Raw genomic sequence first — 17,266 nt, forward strand, 5'->3', positions numbered from 1 at the left:
GCGCCACAGGAAGTGACGTTTAACACTGTTCTGGACTCCTAATAGGTACATGCATGTAATGACCCAATACCTACAAAAAAGTCTCTTGGAGCGTACCCCTAAAAACAAAAAGAAGTCAGCCATTTTGATCTTCCTCTCTGATCTTTATGCAGTTTTTGCCATTTTCAGGCCTCATACTTTAATGAACACCTCCTAAAGTTTTAATCCGATCATTTTCAAATTTGGTGAGTGTAATCTTAAGATCTTTGCAACATTAAATTGCGAAGATCTTGAGTTTTCATCGAAGGGTGTGTCCTCTGTGGCATGACTAATTTCAATGTTTTTCCATGAAACAGGAAGTTGCTGTAACTCAGGCTTACAATGTCCAATCTGCCCCAAACTTCACAAGTTTGATATCAGGTCTGTCCTGAACATATGCCTGCTAATATTCAGTTACAGTCACAGCGCCATCTACTGACAACAGGAAGTAACATGTTTAACACTGTTGTGGACTCCTAATAACATATAAAAAAAAGTGCCAGCAAGTGTTAAACATGCTAGCAACTTGAAAGCAAATGAAATAGGACTTTTCTGTAACTCAGGCATGGAATGTCAAATCTGCCCCAAACTTCACGTTTGATAAGAGTCCTGTCCTGAACATATCTACTTGAGAATATTCAGTTATAGTAATAGCGCCACCTACAGGCAACAGGAAGTGACATGTTTTACACGTTGATGCCGTCCTAACAACATGTTAAAAATGCCATTGAGTTCTAAACTCGCAAGAAACATGTTAAAACATGCTAGCAATATTAGCTAATTGCTAAAGCATGCTAATTCAATGAAACAATTATAAATTGTTACTCAAAAAGTCAATGTCCTATCTGCGCCTAACTTCACACATTTGATAAGTTATCTCTTAAACACATGTAATAGTCACAGCGCCGCCTGCTGGCAACAGGAAGTGACAAGTTTAACACTGATGTGGACTCCTAATAACATAAGTGCCATCAAGTGCTAAACATGCTAACAACATACTTGAAACATTGTAAAACATGTTAGCAAATACTTAGCTAACTGTTAAAGCTATTACTGCAATTAAATAGGAATTTGCTTTAACTCAGCCATGGAATGTCAAATCAGCCCCAAACTTCAAACGTTTGATAAGAGTCATGGCCTGAACACATCTACATGAGAATATTTAGTTACAGCAATAGCGCCACCTACGGGCAACAGGAAAGGACATGTTAAACACAGCTTTGGACTCCCAATAAACATATAAAAAAGTGCCACCAAATGCTAAACATGCTAACAACTTACTACAATGCTAAAAAACACTTAGCTAAGTGCTAACACATACTATACATGCAAGAGGAAGTTGTTGTAACTTAAGCATGCAATTCCCAATGCGCTCCAAATTTAACATGTTTTATAAGTGTCATATACTACATATTACACCTATATTTACCTAATTAAAAGCACATTGCCCACCATGCTCTGTCTTCCTAAAGCCACCGGGTGGGAATAGCACGGATGTGATGGCCCTTTTCATCGCTGCTTGCAGCTTTAATTAGTCCTGTTTCTGCTTTGTGCAGGCTTGGGGTGCAGCCAGAAAGGTGTCCAAAGATGACTGGCTGGAATGGTTGAGACGTCTCAGTGTGGTCTTGCTAAAAGAATCATCCTCACCTGCCCTGCGCTCCTGCTGGTCTCTGGCACAGACATACATACCACTTGCCAGGTAAACCCTCCCGCCTCTGTCTCTGTTCTTAGATAGCAGCACAACCATCTTTGCTATATGTTGTTTGGACAATACCACAGGAAAAAAAAAACCTATGTAGACTATTGAATGGACATAACCCTCCACAATTATCAAAGCCTGTGTGTACATTTTCTCTTTTCTGCAGGGATCTTTTTAATGCTGCATTCTTGTCCTGCTGGTCAGAGCTGAGTGAAGACCAGCAGGATGAACTGATACGCAGTATTGAGCTGGCTCTGACTTCTCAGGATATTGCTGAGGTCACACAGACACTGCTCAATCTTGCAGAATTCATGGAGCACAGTGATAAGGTCAGTAAAGAAGTCTATTGTCTCTATTGACGTTTGACATTAGGCATAATGTCTGATCCACATCGTACGTTTGGTCAAATAACTAACCTTACAAGCCAAGAGAGTAAAGGCTTTTTAAAACATCTGAAAATATATAAATACAGTTTGGACACTTCTGTCCTAAAAAGAACATGCATTCTCTTCATGCACTTAATATCATTTGCAAATTAATGCTACTTGAAGATTTTTCTTGAAGATAGTTGAAGAAAAAAACAAAACTAAATAATAATAATTAAAAAAAAACTAAATTTGAAACTAAATGCAATATGATTCTCAGGGTTTGTACAGTTATGAAAAACCTAGAAAAGTCATGGAATTTCAAAATGGCAATTTTCAGGCCTGGAAAAGTTTTGGCAAAACAAATAAAGCCAGAAAGTTTCAATCCATCTAACTGCCGCGTTCCATCAGATTTCGTTTTGCAGCGCTGAGCAAACTAATTACACATGTTTCTGTTGAGCTTATAAACTTGAGGACCAATCAGAGGCATTCAGATTAGTCATCGCTGAAACAATGAGTTTTGTTCAGTGCACTCTCTTTCTCTCTGACTGAATTCTAACTGAAAGAAATTGTGAATCCTCCCATCATAAACAAAAAAGTGCAGATTCGATGTAAGAGATTCATGTAGTCACCTTCTGTGATATTAACAGTAGTGTTTGTGAGAGTGCTTAAAATCACGCTATACACCAAAGTTATGATAGGCCTCACGGTCAGTCACATTCTCTACTCCCTTTCTGTATACAGTTTATTCCAGTTAATATAGTTATTTATCTTGCTGACAAGACTATGTAAAGTCTTTGTTAAAAAGTATTTAAATAATTAATAAATGGTTTGATGCTTAGATTGTTTTATCTGTGTAGCCAGAATTTGATGTGCAGTTTCCCCAAACACAAAAACATTTTTATGTATTCTATTAATCAACATTAATAATCGTTAGTACAATATCAAGACCATTAATTGACAATAATCATTCTGTAATGAGTTCCTGTTAATTTTATAATTCATGAGTAACATTAAACAATCTGTGTAAATAAACATTTATGCTATTTCAGATGAAGCCTCTGTTCCACCTTTGCAGTGTAAAGATGGCTTATGTTAATGATAAAAAAAATGTATCGGTAGGAGTCTATATTGTATTCTGATTGATTTAAGTAATTGGTTAAATTCAAACATTTGACATAAAAGACAACGCAGGAAATTATAAAAATTGCCTGGATCCTGGAAATCAATTGCAAGGGCCCCCTTCTGAAAATTTTAATTTCTGACCCTGTCATGGAGTAACGCGTGACAGTTACAGTTTGTACTTCAGTGTAAATTGCAAAAATGAAAAGATAATCTTGACTGTTTTTGATTAATTCAAATGGGGTTTTTGATTCATTCAAATAATTCAAATATTCAAAATTAATTCAAATAATTTAATTCAAGATAATCAACATTATCTTGTTGATGATTGATGATTATCCAATGAGAAGCAAAGTTGTTTCAAAATCTTCTTAGTAACTTTACAATACTTTCAGGGTTACTGGGTAATTTTATTTACTTATTTAACATTGTTGCATTCCATTAATGTATGTTAATTTATTGCTACATAGTGGAGTTCTGAGGGTGAGATAGTATTTTATCTAACCGTCTTACTTGTGCGTTAGTGTTTATTTTGTATTAAAGCTTGTTGTTAATAAGTTGAGATATGCTGTGATTTGAAATTTGAACATGGATTTTTTATTCTTATTTTGCACGTATACACAGACATTTCATGGAACATTAGGTTGTAATATTTCCCTCAAAAGTTAATTGGTAGAAATGTGAACAAACCCTAATTTATATATCCTATCCAGAGAGGTCATTCATGTTAATAAATATACATCATTTATTTTTTACCGCACAAATCAAGCCCGAAAGGAGTACTATAGTTTGTTCTTCTCCTGTGCACTTTGGGCGATTACATTTCTTTTCCATATTTAGAATGATCTCATTGTGTTGAAGTCTGAATGAATGGTACATTTGTTCAGTTTTATTCCAGCAGTTTCAGGGCTAGATGCTCAGTTTCGGCCTGTTTAATATGCTATTCCATTCAGTTCATCTCTTCTATATCCAAAATTTTTCTTTTCTTTATTTTTTCAGGGCCCACTTCCTTTGAGAGATGACAATGGAATTGTTCTGCTGGGGGAGAGAGCTGCTAAATGTCGGGCCTACGCAAAGGCCCTGCACTACAAGGAACTTGAGTTTCAAAAGGGCCCTTCACCGCTCATTTTAGAATCTCTGATCAGGTAGGAAACTTAAAGTATATCCCAATTTGTCCTCGAAATAAATAAGCTTCTCTGCCACATGTATAATTAATTTCCCAAATTGGCAAACATTCTCTTTAGGTCCTCTGCATGTTTGAAGAATGACCGTGTCAGACAGCACCTAAAAGTTTATACAATTGCTCTATTATTTCAGCGTTATGAAAGTTTATTTATTTATTTATTTAATTTTTTGTCAGTTCAGGGTTCACATGCTTCTTGAAAGTATTTAAAAAGTCCTTAAATTTCTGATACATGGATTCAAGGACTGGATAGTATGTGAAAACCAACGTACAGTAGGTCCTTGACAGTGCTTAAATTAAAATTGAAATAAATTTGATAGAGTAGCATTGGTGTAATTACAAAATGTATTATATATATATATATATATATATATATATATATATATATATATACACATATATATATTAGGGCTGTCAGTTTAACGCGTTATTAACTGACTTGGTGTTAACGCAAACCCCTAACGGCGTTATTTTTTTTATCGCGCGATTAACGGTCTTTTTGTCCTAGCAAACTTTGTCGTTTTTTCACATGCTTTTGCAACAGGACGCGGCATGCGTCCTGATCCATTTCTGCGTCTCGCGTTCGTCATCCACTCAAAGCAGTCTCGCAAGCCGAAACGTGTGTTTGCAGCGTGCCTGTTTCGTTTACGGTCTAGCTAGATCTGCTTGTGCTTTGGTCGAAGAAGCAACAAAACAATTGAAATGAATGGGTTCAGAGCGCAGCGCGAGGACGTTTTGTTGCGCACACACTCGTTTCGGCTTGCGAGGTAACGTTTTGAGTGGATGACGAGCGCGAGACGCCGAAATGTATGCCCTAAGATACTGAATGGAAAGTTTACTTTTAAAAAGTTGCCAAATTGTCCCATTAACAAGACCAAGTGATCTGTGTGTTTTGTCGTTGTGAACTGAGCTATCATCATTGCAGCACGTCCGAAACACCACTTGATGATAGCCAAGCAAACACACACACACACACACACACACACACAGATGATGCGAATTCTCCACCCCCTCGCCAATATCAGGACCTCGTCAGTATTTCTTTCACCCTTTTATTGATAGACAGTGTTACATTGTGTGAGAGATTATTTGTATATGTTAGTGTGAAATTGAACACTATTCCAATGTTATTTTCAATAATAATAATTTAAAAAAACATTTGCACTAAACAAGCCAATCCACTTTCCCATGTTGATAAGAGCATTAAAATGAGAAAAAAATAATGTGACAAAGAAATCAAAAGACATTTAGAATAGATAAAAATGTGCGATTAATCGCGAGTTAACTATGACATTAATGCGATTAAATATTTTAATCGTTTGACTGCACTAATATATATATATATATATTAGAAAAGATGTTTAAATCATAATTTTACAGTAATTTTATGGTTTAGGAATGTTACCATAAACCCTGTTCTCCCCCCTAGTACGGTATTCATTTTACTTGTGCAGATCTTGAAAAAGGTCTTAAAAGCCTAAAAATCGATTTTTAAGCCCTGTAGATACCATGTTCAGGTGATTACCAAATTGTGTAGAATAATTTGAATATTTTTTAACAATTAACTTTTAACATTTTTTTTGCAAAATTCACGTATATAATATTCTCTCTATATTTTAATGTTTTAATCATGTAATGATTCATAAAAAAAGACCAGTGTGAAATAAATGTTAAAAGCAAGAATAAGAAAGCTGTAAACTGCATCTCTCATTCAAACTTTTGTACACTGTTCTCTCTCCTCTTTGAGTTTTTAAAAAGGTCATATGCCCCTTAAAATTGATTTTAGTTGTCAGTATATGCCTTAAAGTCCAATAATTTATCCCTCAAAAATCATATTTGATAATCAAAATGACATACTGTATTTCAAATTTTTTTCCTTGAAAAAAAAAAATCTTTATACCTTAAAATAGCTTGAATGTAACTCTTCACCCGTGCCTTATTTAGTATAAGCGGTTCTATGAATATACAAATTTACCCCGCTTCCACTCACTCTCTGCAGCTCAGAGAGTCACTCTTTGACACTCGTTTTAACCACATATACATAATAAAAATTTTTTTGCTTGTAAAATGATAATGATGTGATCACAGTAAAAAAAAAGATGCAATGTTGTCTTTTGAAATTTACTTCTAGGTTTTATTGCCTAAGTAATATATCTGCAAGATTTATAAACACATCATAAGGGTCTGCAATGACATGAGGGTTATCAAATGGTAAATGGTTCCTTTTCAACGTTTGTGTTTTTAAATAATTTTTATATACTGTAAGTGGCAGATCTCATTTGCATATTGTTCTGGTACATTTATTTTTTTTCTGCGCAAGATGATGATCAAATTTGCTTTGCATGTAAGTGTTAAACGGTAGCCCAAAATTTGTACGCTTACAAGCAAAAAACTTAAGCTAATGTTTCATGCCAGGTCTTATATGACATGAAAAACGGCTTTGAGAAATGAAGTGTGTCAGGCAGTTGGGCACAGGAAGTCCTCCAATGCACTGAAAGGTCATGCAAGGCCATACAGTTCCTGGAAGTGTAACCTCATCTGGACCTCACAAAATGGCCAGAGATTCTGCATCAGTTAAAATGGTCATGTGGAATCTGCTCATGTTGACCCAGCTTTTAAGTGTCCGTGCAAGGAATTAATGGAGTTATGTTTTTAGTTTAATCACTGTGGTGGTTTCTTCATGAGTTTTCACCTTTTACCTTTGCAAAAAATATATATAATAAAGATGCATAAAAATAAGTAAAGATTACATTCAAAATGCTAATAATGAGCAACCACATTATTAGCTTTTTGAATTAAATCTTTTATTTATTTTTGTGTTTGCCCTTTGAAGGTTTATGACCATGCTATCTGCATAACCAAAGTGCTTGCTCCATCTTATTTGGCCTGTTATAGTTATGTGAACTGGTCTTGACAAAGTCAAATGAATAGGGTGGCCATTCTTGAAGGTTCAGAGAAATACTTTTTGTACTACTAGTTAGGGACAATCTCACTGTTGTTTTGTGTATTTCGTTGTATTTTTCATGTTTGTCACCACTAATTTTGACTGTGTGTTAGTTCATTTTGCACTAATGCAGACAGACATCATTTAGGTAAAGCAGAAATAATTTTTTTTAAATACAATTTATTAATCATTCAATATTTTACTTTTTACAGAGTTCATTTACTCTACTAGTGAATTTACCGTAATGTCTCTGAACTGTCAATTTGTTTGTAATTTTACAAAAATCGAACATATTGTCTGAATGACTCACATCTGCTTTTGCTAAGTCTTGCTCTACTCAATGATCATGTGCATAAAATCTTCTAGAAAATGCTAAAGAAAATAAAAATATTTAAGAGATAAATACCTTGTATAAAATGCAATTCACAATCAAACATCTTTTTTCACATATTCAAAACTCTGTATTACAAATGCATTCCCCCTGAAATGTTTGCCCAGTTTAAGCTGTAGATTATGTTGATCCAAGGTTTAGTGGTGAGCAGGAACATAAGTTTGGTTTTGGAAAGTCTTTACGGTACAAAGCTCTGGGGCCGGATCTTCATCTCCACTCGTTTCAGTGAGTAGTTTGGTCCATGCCATCCATACCAAGAGATGCCATCTGGATTCTTGGTATGTGACCCATAGCGGTGAAACACACCATTCAGATTGGAGTCAGTGCAGCAGTTGTACCAGTATCCACCTGTGAAATAAAGCTGTTAAGGTTAAAACATGAAGTTCATTAGCAAAGCAGAAACATGTCTTGTGGTTGTTTCTTTTTACCGTGGCGAAGTTGTGCGCAGTTGTCTACACACTTGTCATTGTCTTTGTTCTTAGTGCTGAAGTTGGTATTATTGTGGTAACGCAGAGAGTCACCAGCGTTCCCGCTGTAGTTGGCAATGAAAAGCTTGTAGCTGTTCATCTCATTGCTCACTGTGAAGAAGCCGTATTCAGCGTAGCGTGTCTTACCCTCCCAGTCCTAGCAGAATATAAAAAGAATGTGTAATTTAATGTCGTGCTTTAAGCATTATTCATGGATTAATATTAAGATCACTTTTAATGAGGATGAAGTGTTACTTTGTGTGATTCCACATTAATTTTGATGTTCTGCTTGGTGCATACTTGCCTCCATCTCTATTCTCAGCACTGTGGGCTGTCTGGTCAGACGGAAGATCTGTTCGTTGCCGAGCCAGAAGTCACCGCGGATTGTACCAAAACCAGTCTTGTACTGCTTCCAGTCGCGGTCAAAACTTGTCAGACCAATCTTGCGTCTCTGAATGACAGTCCAGCCACCACCATTGTTTTCCATGTCACAATATACCTGAAGAAACAATCTAGGGATCAATGACAAATCTTCTTTCAAACTGAAGTTTCTTCTTGAATTAAGACTATGATTCAGACTTACATTTAGTTCAGGTGTTCCAAGGAATTCATCTTTTGGTAGTTTATACTCTCCAGATATTTTGTAGTTTCTGCTGTATAGGGATGCGCAATCATAGATTGCATCTAAGGGAGGGAGAATTCCTTAGTTTAGGGTCTCAATAACCAGGTGCTTTTGAAAAACAAAGAATTTAACCCTAATGGCATCCATCAGGATCCACCTTCAAACCAACTGAAGAATCTTAATTTAGTGTGTACTCCTGCTGACTTTAGGCTATGTGTCTCTGAAACATTCCTAACAAAGCTTCACTGTGTGTGCAGTTGCCGCTAGTAAAAAGGAAACAGCGTGACAAATAATTAATTGGGTTTTAAACTGCAGCTTTGCAACTTGCTTCGTTTAACATCTCTTTCTGGTTTGAATTAGTCTTAATAGTTTTGAAGGAAAAAGGCTTCTTTGTTCTTGTGGGTTCAGAGTAAGAAGCCCACATTACCTGCTGTGACTTGGCTACTGTTGGAAAGCCAGACATTCCTGCACTTGGTAACCTGTATTATTACCTACTAATTACCTCCAACTGCTGCCCAGACATTTCACAGCTTTGGAACAACTATGTTAAAGTTTCTCCAAATGAAACGTGTGTCTGAAGAATTCCAATGTAAATACATTAAAGCATTCTGTCCGGATAAAACTACACAAACCTTTGTTTTTTGTCTTTATAGTACACTACACTTTTCTGTAATCTTGATGTTTACTGGATAGTGTACCAGGATACTAGAGCTGTTATCCTTCATTCCAAAGTAGAGGTCTGCTTCCAAAGTACAATTTGGTAAAGTAGTTATGCTGGAAAGACTTGATGGCAAAGATGAATTCAGATACAACCCTCTATTACCTATACAGTGTGCAGCGAGTTGGAGAGCAAGTTGTCAATGGCTGCCAATGTCATTTAAGTTCAATGACATGGTCTAAATGAAGAGAATAGTACAACAACAGTCTTCTGTTATTTCTTGCTTGATTTTGCCAGGAAATATGGCTTATTTTTTTTATTATGGAAGAGAGAGGCCGCACTTTGCATATATAGTTTTATTATACACAAACGCGTTTGCGCACTGAACGCACACTGAAGAAGGCACGCGCCGAAACGCGTTTGTGTATAATAAAACTATATATGCAAAGTGCGGCCTCTCTCTTCCATACATGAATTGTCATTATTGGGCCAGCACTCTTAGAACAGTTTGAGATATAGACTTTGAGTGAAGCCTGCTCCAACCTCCATTTATTCATTATTTTTTTTATTATGAATAATTTCTGGTTAATGAACATCCAGGGTACCATACTTAAACATAGATTGCCCAAGCCATATTTACAATCTTTAACATAGCAAATCTCACATTCTAAGTAGGTGGGCTACATTATCCCATGACTTTAGAGGACAATCACTGACACTATGAGGTATGTCAACAACCAGCATATGTGACCTGTGACCCTGCAGAGAGTAGAATAACACATGGTGTGTGCTTGAAAAAAAGCTTTCAAGCAAATGTTGAGTTGTGTCAAGACTCACCTGAGGTGCTCTGCTGTGGGGCAGACTGGGCTGCCTGCAGCTGCATGATTTCAATCTGATTGTAGATTTCTGAATATTTGCTCTCGGCCTCTGTGACACGGGCTTCATGCTGCTGGTTGTGCTTTTCCAGCTCCATCATCTGCCGCACAACCTTCATAAGATCAGACTCCTGTTTCTTGTTCATTTCTTCCAACATGCTGCTCAGATTGGCCACCTGGACCTTCAGGGAGCGCACCTCATCGCAGCATTGTGCTGGTTTTGCCGGTTTCGTTGTTGCTAAGTTCTTCTTGAGGCCACCCTGAGCCATCGTGTGACCCAGGACTAGAAGTAAAAGAGGCAATGCTGTAGCTGTCATCTTCTTGCTTTTCATTATTCTTATGCGTGGAGAAAGTTTGAGTGCTCTTGCTTTGAGGAAGATGTTGATTGATCCTGGCTGTGTTGCTCTTTTTAATTTTTTTCAGATTTTAGTGACACAAGGAAAATTTAAGAAGAACTCTGTAGAACTGTAGAATATTTTCCAGGCAAGTCTTTTCTTTTCTGTTCTGAATCGAATGTCTGCTCACACTGAGGGTCTGCATCGGATGCAGCTTAAATATTTTTTCACGTGTGCTGTGCCCTCCCCTTATGGTCAGGCCCACAGTCATTGACCCCCCCCCCCCACCACCTACCACCACTCGGCCCTCCCCACCCTCTCCCCCTTGTAAAAAAAATTTCCTCTGCCTTTTGTCTGGTCCCACCCGTCAACACGTGTGCAATGCAATGCACAATGCTTTATTTGTAAACTGAAGATTGCATGAAGACTCTTTGTTCTGTGAAGGTCATACACTGTTCTTTTAAAGAAAAGTAGTTTTCTGTGTGACCTCCTCTTATCAAATAGGAAGACTTGTGAGAGTCTTTCATTCTTTTAATTTTTCAGAATTGGGTTAAAACAACCCAGCATTTTTTAGAGTGTGACTTGACTTGACTTAACTTAAAGGTCCCGTTCTTCGTGATCCCATGTTTCAAACTTTAGTTAGTGTGTAATGTTGTTGTTTGAGCTTTATAATTTTACAGATATTATTTATACTTTAAGTTCAATGCCAAGCAAGATATTTTAGAAGAACAGAAGTAGCCAACATCGAGCGGCTCGTTTGGACTGCATCCCTCTACTTCCGTCTTTAATGACGTCAGTAGAACAGTTTTTTGACTAACGTCCGCCCACAGGAATGCTCCCTCAACTCCCTCAACTTGCGCACTTCTTATAACTTACTGTGTTTACTCAGCTCTTACGGCGATTTTCTGAAGTGAAACTGACGCTTTATCTTTTGTGTGATGTACAATAAACTTTATTAAACTCATCAGTTTGTTTGATCATCATTCGGACCTGGTCCGAAACAGCAGACTTGTAGGCTATTAATAAAAAATACATACAAGCAGATGACAAATACGTTATAATAACCGTAATTAAACTACTAAACTATACCTGTTCCATCTCTATACAGCACTCTGACTCTGTAGGCATTATTGTCCGACGCGAAATGAACACCGTTACTGAGAGTTTCTGATATCATTCCGTGAGATGAAATTGTCCTGAGAGACTGAGCGCGAGCTCATGAAGCTCCGCCCCCTGTGCCGGTAGCAGCAGCTTATTTGCATTTAAAGGGCACACACTAAAACTGCGCGTTTTTCTGAGCCCCAAAAAATGACAATTTAAACATGCTATAAAAATGATCTGTTGGTTATTTTGAGCTGAAACTTCACATACACATTCTGGGGACTTATTTTACATCTTGTGAAAAGGGGCATAATACGGGACCACATTAATGTACCACAAAAAATCGGACTGCTTAATTTTCCAATTGACATCCTTGTTATCAATCCTGTCTTGAGCCACGATCCATACTTTTGCTGAAACTTCTGTTTTGTTATTGTAAAGCCATGTTGATTTTATTTGTATGGCTTATAACTTCTAATAATTAAAAATATAACTACTTATTATGCATATATTAACTTATAATTTTAAAAGTGCTTTACAGACAATCATGATGTTAATGTTTATAATATCTTTATCTTTATGCATGTAGAGATTTCAATATAATAAACTAGAGCACTATACAGACAAAAGGACTGTTCACTGATTAAAAAAGTTACTGACATGAAATTTTCAGTTAAATTAAGGCAAGATTTCGGACACCTATTTTCATAAAATGAGTTAATGGACCTCAACATTCTATTTGTTCATTTATTCCTTTTCTTAGTTTGCTTATTACGTGTACTAATGTGACAACAATGTGACTAATTTAACTTTCACCATTCTTTCGTTTTCATGGTGAATATAATTTTCCTTAACACGAAATATTTCATTATCCCTTATCAGATTTATGTTTTAGTGTAGCTTTTTTTTTTTTTTAAGTAATATAAACTCCAGAGTAGATTGACGAATAAAAACATTCTATGTTCTGCACTGTTTTTAACTAAATTTGACTCAATTCCTAAAACCACCATCAGGGGATCTAAATCAATAAGCCTTTGCAGTATTCTTCACATAAACACTGTTCTGTTTTATTGAAAACACACTGAATGAGCTAATGATGCCGGTGCAAGCCATGTTACACAAAGGGGCTACATCTGGAAATATCCTTAAGTTTTTGTTTAGACTTATGTAACTGATGTATTACTTTCAATTGTATGAAGCCATGTCTTGCACACACCGATGAGCCTTACAGTATATCTGTTTAATTTTCCCTTTGCAATCTCAAATCATAAATCATCCTCCCAGGCAAATTTTAAGTGTTCTAAAGTTGATGCACTTGTCAACTGAAATAGCTTCTCAAGAGATACCTCCTCTATTGTAGGGATTGCGCATAAGTATCATTTCCATTATGGATTAGTTTGGAGAGTTAGGATAGAATGGAAGTTTTGCACTGGCATGTTTTTTTTTAATGTCAAAGAGATATGTATTTATTTTGTACCTGCTCAAATGATGGAAATACTTTAGCAATAAATATGTCTGTAAAGCTATGAATTCCTTTTTCAAACCAATAATCAAATATTGTATTCTCAATTGAGGGAGCAAACAAGTGATTTTGATGACAGGGCTTTGGAGAGAATCCTGAGTTGTCCCGTTAGATATTTTGCGTGCTAAATTAGTTGTGGTTAACGAAAGCCCAAGCATGCTTGCTTGACGTGCAAGAACCAATGACGTTTGTTATCTTCTGTTTATGTTTTCTGATCAATGTTTATATGTGAAGAAAAACTTTGTTCTTTATTTTATTACTGACTTTTCACTTAACCGTTATGAAGCAGTGTTTACTTATAAATATGTATAAAAAGGGCTGTATTACAAATTAATGTATTATTAATATTATTGTCAATTATTATTAACGTTAATAATTTACATTTAATTTAATATATTTTCGAAACCGTTAAAAAATATGCTATGGTCGCATTACAGATAACCATGGAATTTTACTGGTATTGGTACCGACTACTGAAATATTGGTATCGTGGCAACACTGATCACAGGTTGATGTTCCCTCTGGTTCAGACAACAAAAGAAAACAGATGTCAGGGAGCTGACTCCAAAAAAAAAAATTTTTATTGTGCTTAACCCTTTTTCACCTGTCTTATAATGAGCTATATGTACACATCTACGCACTGTGTGTACATAACAGGATTATCATCTTCATTCAATTTTGTATGTTGTACGTTTTTTAAAAGAGTAAAGCAGATTTGTTTTTGAATAGATTTTATTGCAGAAAATATTCAGGAATGTGCTCCACAACTCAAAGGTACTATTAGCACAGCTGAAGTCAATGAGGATGTTGTCTGATTGCCATAGGCCACAGCCAGGCATCCAGATGTTTTCCCAGCAGTTTTGGTGAGCTTCAGACTGTTGTGAGACCCCAAGTGTCTGCTAATTAATGTTCTTCAGTACCCCTGAAATGTACTCGGGTTAAAGAGCTGCATTTTTATCTTTCAAGTCACAAACCTATCCAGCTATCTGCCTCTGAAGCTTCAAACTATCAAAACGTATCCTTAACTTAACTCATAAAAACTAAACTTAAAGGGGACCAATTAATAGCTATGGTTTCCTGGTGCCTTCACGTGCTATCAGAAATTTCATAATTTCTACTTCCGAAGACGTGATTACGAGTTCGTCACATTCAATTGGGCGACTTCAAGCGGTGTTCATGTGCAATTTTTAACTAGTTTAAGCAACATTAGCTGAGCCAACAAGCTCTTTCAAAGGGCAATTTGAAAGGACTCACTACATATGACGTGTGATACTTACTTTTTCTGGATCTGAAGTTTGCGCACAAAGCGTTGGTTTCGACCCATCTTTCTAAATCAACCTTTTTGAAAATCCAGCTTTGAAATGACCCCTGTTTGTGAAGCAGTCCAGCGCAAAATGATTGGCGCAATCATGAAGTCTATTGTGACTCAGAGACCCCATTTACACCTGGTATTAAAATGCGATCTGTATCCAGATAAGTTATCCGGATAATAAGTACTGATTCCATTTACACCTGGCCACATAAATGTGTTTTTGCAAAACGGATATAAATCCGATCTTCACCTCCTGCGTTATATGCAGATTTATTGGATTGCACGCCACCAAAAGCAACAGATCTGAGCGGCATTTTATTGATCATCAGCTAATTTCCAAATCAGAGACATCAATAAGAGAGAGTGGCAACAGGCCTGGTAAGATAATTTCGTTTCTTTACTTGAAGATGTGTTAACTGCGTCTTTGACTTACTTTCACTTTTATTTGCGATGTTTGCACGTTGAATAGACGCTCAGCTGCTCATCTGCGGTGATGCGTGTCGCATCTGACTAGGCTATAACATGACCTATAGCCTATATAACACGCTCTCACTCGTTTATTTTTTAGCATTTTTGGGAGGAGTAACATATGTGTTACTATACATATGTGGTTTCAACAACCAGATTGCGTTTACACCTAGTAAAGATCCGGACACAATGCGAGCCAGACTACCTCCAGATGTGGTCAGGCAGATCCGATCACGATCCGATCACAACGCGTTTACACCTTGCATTAACATGCATTTTTTATTATCCGGATAACTTATTTGGATACAGATCGCATTTTAATACCAGGTGTTATGTGTTTGACTATGTACAGCTGTACATTATGTTCTTATTTTTTCCTGTAGCCTCTTGGCCAGGTCATGTTTGTAAATGAGAAGTGGTTCTCAAACATTTTACCTGGATAAATAAAGGTTAAAAAAAAAAAAAAAAAAAGGTGTAAACGGGGTCAGATTGTCTATGGAGTCTGTGGAGACTCTTATGTGCATTGGTACATCCCAAAACACAACACTTGAATTATGCTTTAGCTCCCCTTTAAATATATATATATATATATATATATATATATATATTGAAAAAAAATGTTTCTGTAGCTGTTCACAGTGTATCTGTTCACATCACCATTAACAGTGGAACAGATGGCGCTAGAGATTCTCTTGACACCCCACATTTATTACCAAATGAATGACATAAACAGTCTGGAGGTGTTGACGTCAAAACGCCTGTCGCTTTGTCTTGCTTATTTCCAAACATCATGCAACAATTTATTTTCAGAGTCTGCACATCTGTGAGTATTTTACCAGGAAATTAATCAAGATTATTATCTTCACATCCTCAGCCAGACATCTGCAGACTGACCCTCAGCATTTCACTGTCATGTATGTTTGTATACTGACCCATTGGGTAATGCTTGTGCCAATTCTGAAATGTCAAATTTTTCTGTTGAAACCACTTTGAGGTTGGTGCAGCTTTTTTCAGCTTCATGCACCTCCACTCCATCTCTTCTGCAAAATTACCATATATGGAGCTTACCATGCCTCTGCATGTCATTTCCATATAAATATTCCCATCAATGTGTTACCATGTTTAACGATACAAGATATTAGGAAAATATAAGATACTGACTAAAAATGCAATTTGTGCCATCACATTACTTTGCTAAAATCATTCAGTATCCTTGTCTTGTTTTAGAGTAATCAAATCAAATTTGTGTAAAATACTTTTCAGAGAAAGTTTTCAAAGAAGAGTTATTTCCTTCAAATTCTATTGTTCAAATACAGTGATATTTTTTATAATATTTCATAATTTAATAAAAAATCATAATATTTTCTCAGAACATGAGTTTTGCTAGTTAGAACACAATTTGCAGAATTATCAGGCGCTGTATCCTCGCTGTAGTTAAAACATTAAAACACAGCATGCCACTGGAAAAGTGTTCAAAAGCAGTAAATCTGCTACACATATTTCTATTTAAATTCACATAAAAAAAAAGAAATCTGGATATTGATTTCATGTAGTCTGCAGTCATGTTCATCACGAAGGCAGCGTAGCCTACTGGAATAATCTCCCGATCAAACTCCGCTTCCTGAATGTTATTAACTGCCTTCTGAACCCAGTTAAGGTACAAAAATCTATTCAACAAAATAGTGATGCAGTTAAGTGTTTTTCCGCTCAGCCGAGCCCTCTCTGTTGCTGTGGAGCAGCCTGTGTCAGTCACCTCTTCCTGAACGTCACTCACTCAACTCGCGCATTGCGTTCTCAAGCAAGCAAGCAAGCAAGATTTATTTATAAGAGCACTTTAGATTCCCCAAAAAATTTGGACACAAAGTGCTGTACAGTAAAAACAATACATATATAAAAGCCCTACATAACCATAGAATAAAACAATAAAATCAATATAACCAAACCTGGATTATCAGTTACATGACTGACAAGTACAGTAAAACAATACATACATAAAAAGCCTTACACAACCATACAATGAAACAATAAAATCAATATAACCAAACCTGGATTTTCAGTTTAACTTATCAAAAGCCAAAGAATAAAGATAGGTTTTAAGAAGAGACTTAAAAACAGGCAATGCTATGATGCCTGTCTAATTTTCAAAGGTAGATCGTTCCACAATTTCGGAGCTGCTACAGCAAA

General features: G+C 36.3%; 2 protein-coding genes across 2 annotated transcripts in view; one reads left to right on the plus strand and one right to left on the minus strand.

The window, feature by feature from the left end:
* Positions 1 to 17,266, plus strand: part of mtor (mechanistic target of rapamycin kinase) — a 277,311-nt gene that overhangs the window by 73,320 nt on the left and 186,725 nt on the right. Inside the window, exons 26-28 of the mRNA XM_039678643.2 lie at positions 1,575 to 1,717; positions 1,884 to 2,046; positions 4,204 to 4,349. Coding sequence (XP_039534577.1) covers positions 1,575 to 1,717; positions 1,884 to 2,046; positions 4,204 to 4,349 — 452 coding nt within the window. The remainder of the gene's footprint in view (positions 1 to 1,574; positions 1,718 to 1,883; positions 2,047 to 4,203; positions 4,350 to 17,266) is intronic.
* Positions 7,501 to 10,893, minus strand: angptl7 (angiopoietin like 7). Its single transcript, XM_039678641.2, has 5 exons — positions 10,307 to 10,893; positions 8,773 to 8,873; positions 8,494 to 8,688; positions 8,151 to 8,346; positions 7,501 to 8,070 (listed from the first exon to the last, which is right to left on the minus strand). Exons 1-5 carry the CDS (start codon positions 10,674 to 10,676, stop codon positions 7,901 to 7,903), a joined length of 1,032 nt encoding a protein of 343 aa, XP_039534575.1. The 5' UTR covers positions 10,677 to 10,893; the 3' UTR covers positions 7,501 to 7,900.

Source organism: Pimephales promelas, chromosome 14 (genome assembly GCF_988280905.1).
Source record: "Pimephales promelas chromosome 14, fPimPro1.hap1.1, whole genome shotgun sequence".
In the NCBI taxonomy this organism is placed as follows: Eukaryota; Metazoa; Chordata; class Actinopteri; order Cypriniformes; family Leuciscidae; genus Pimephales; species Pimephales promelas.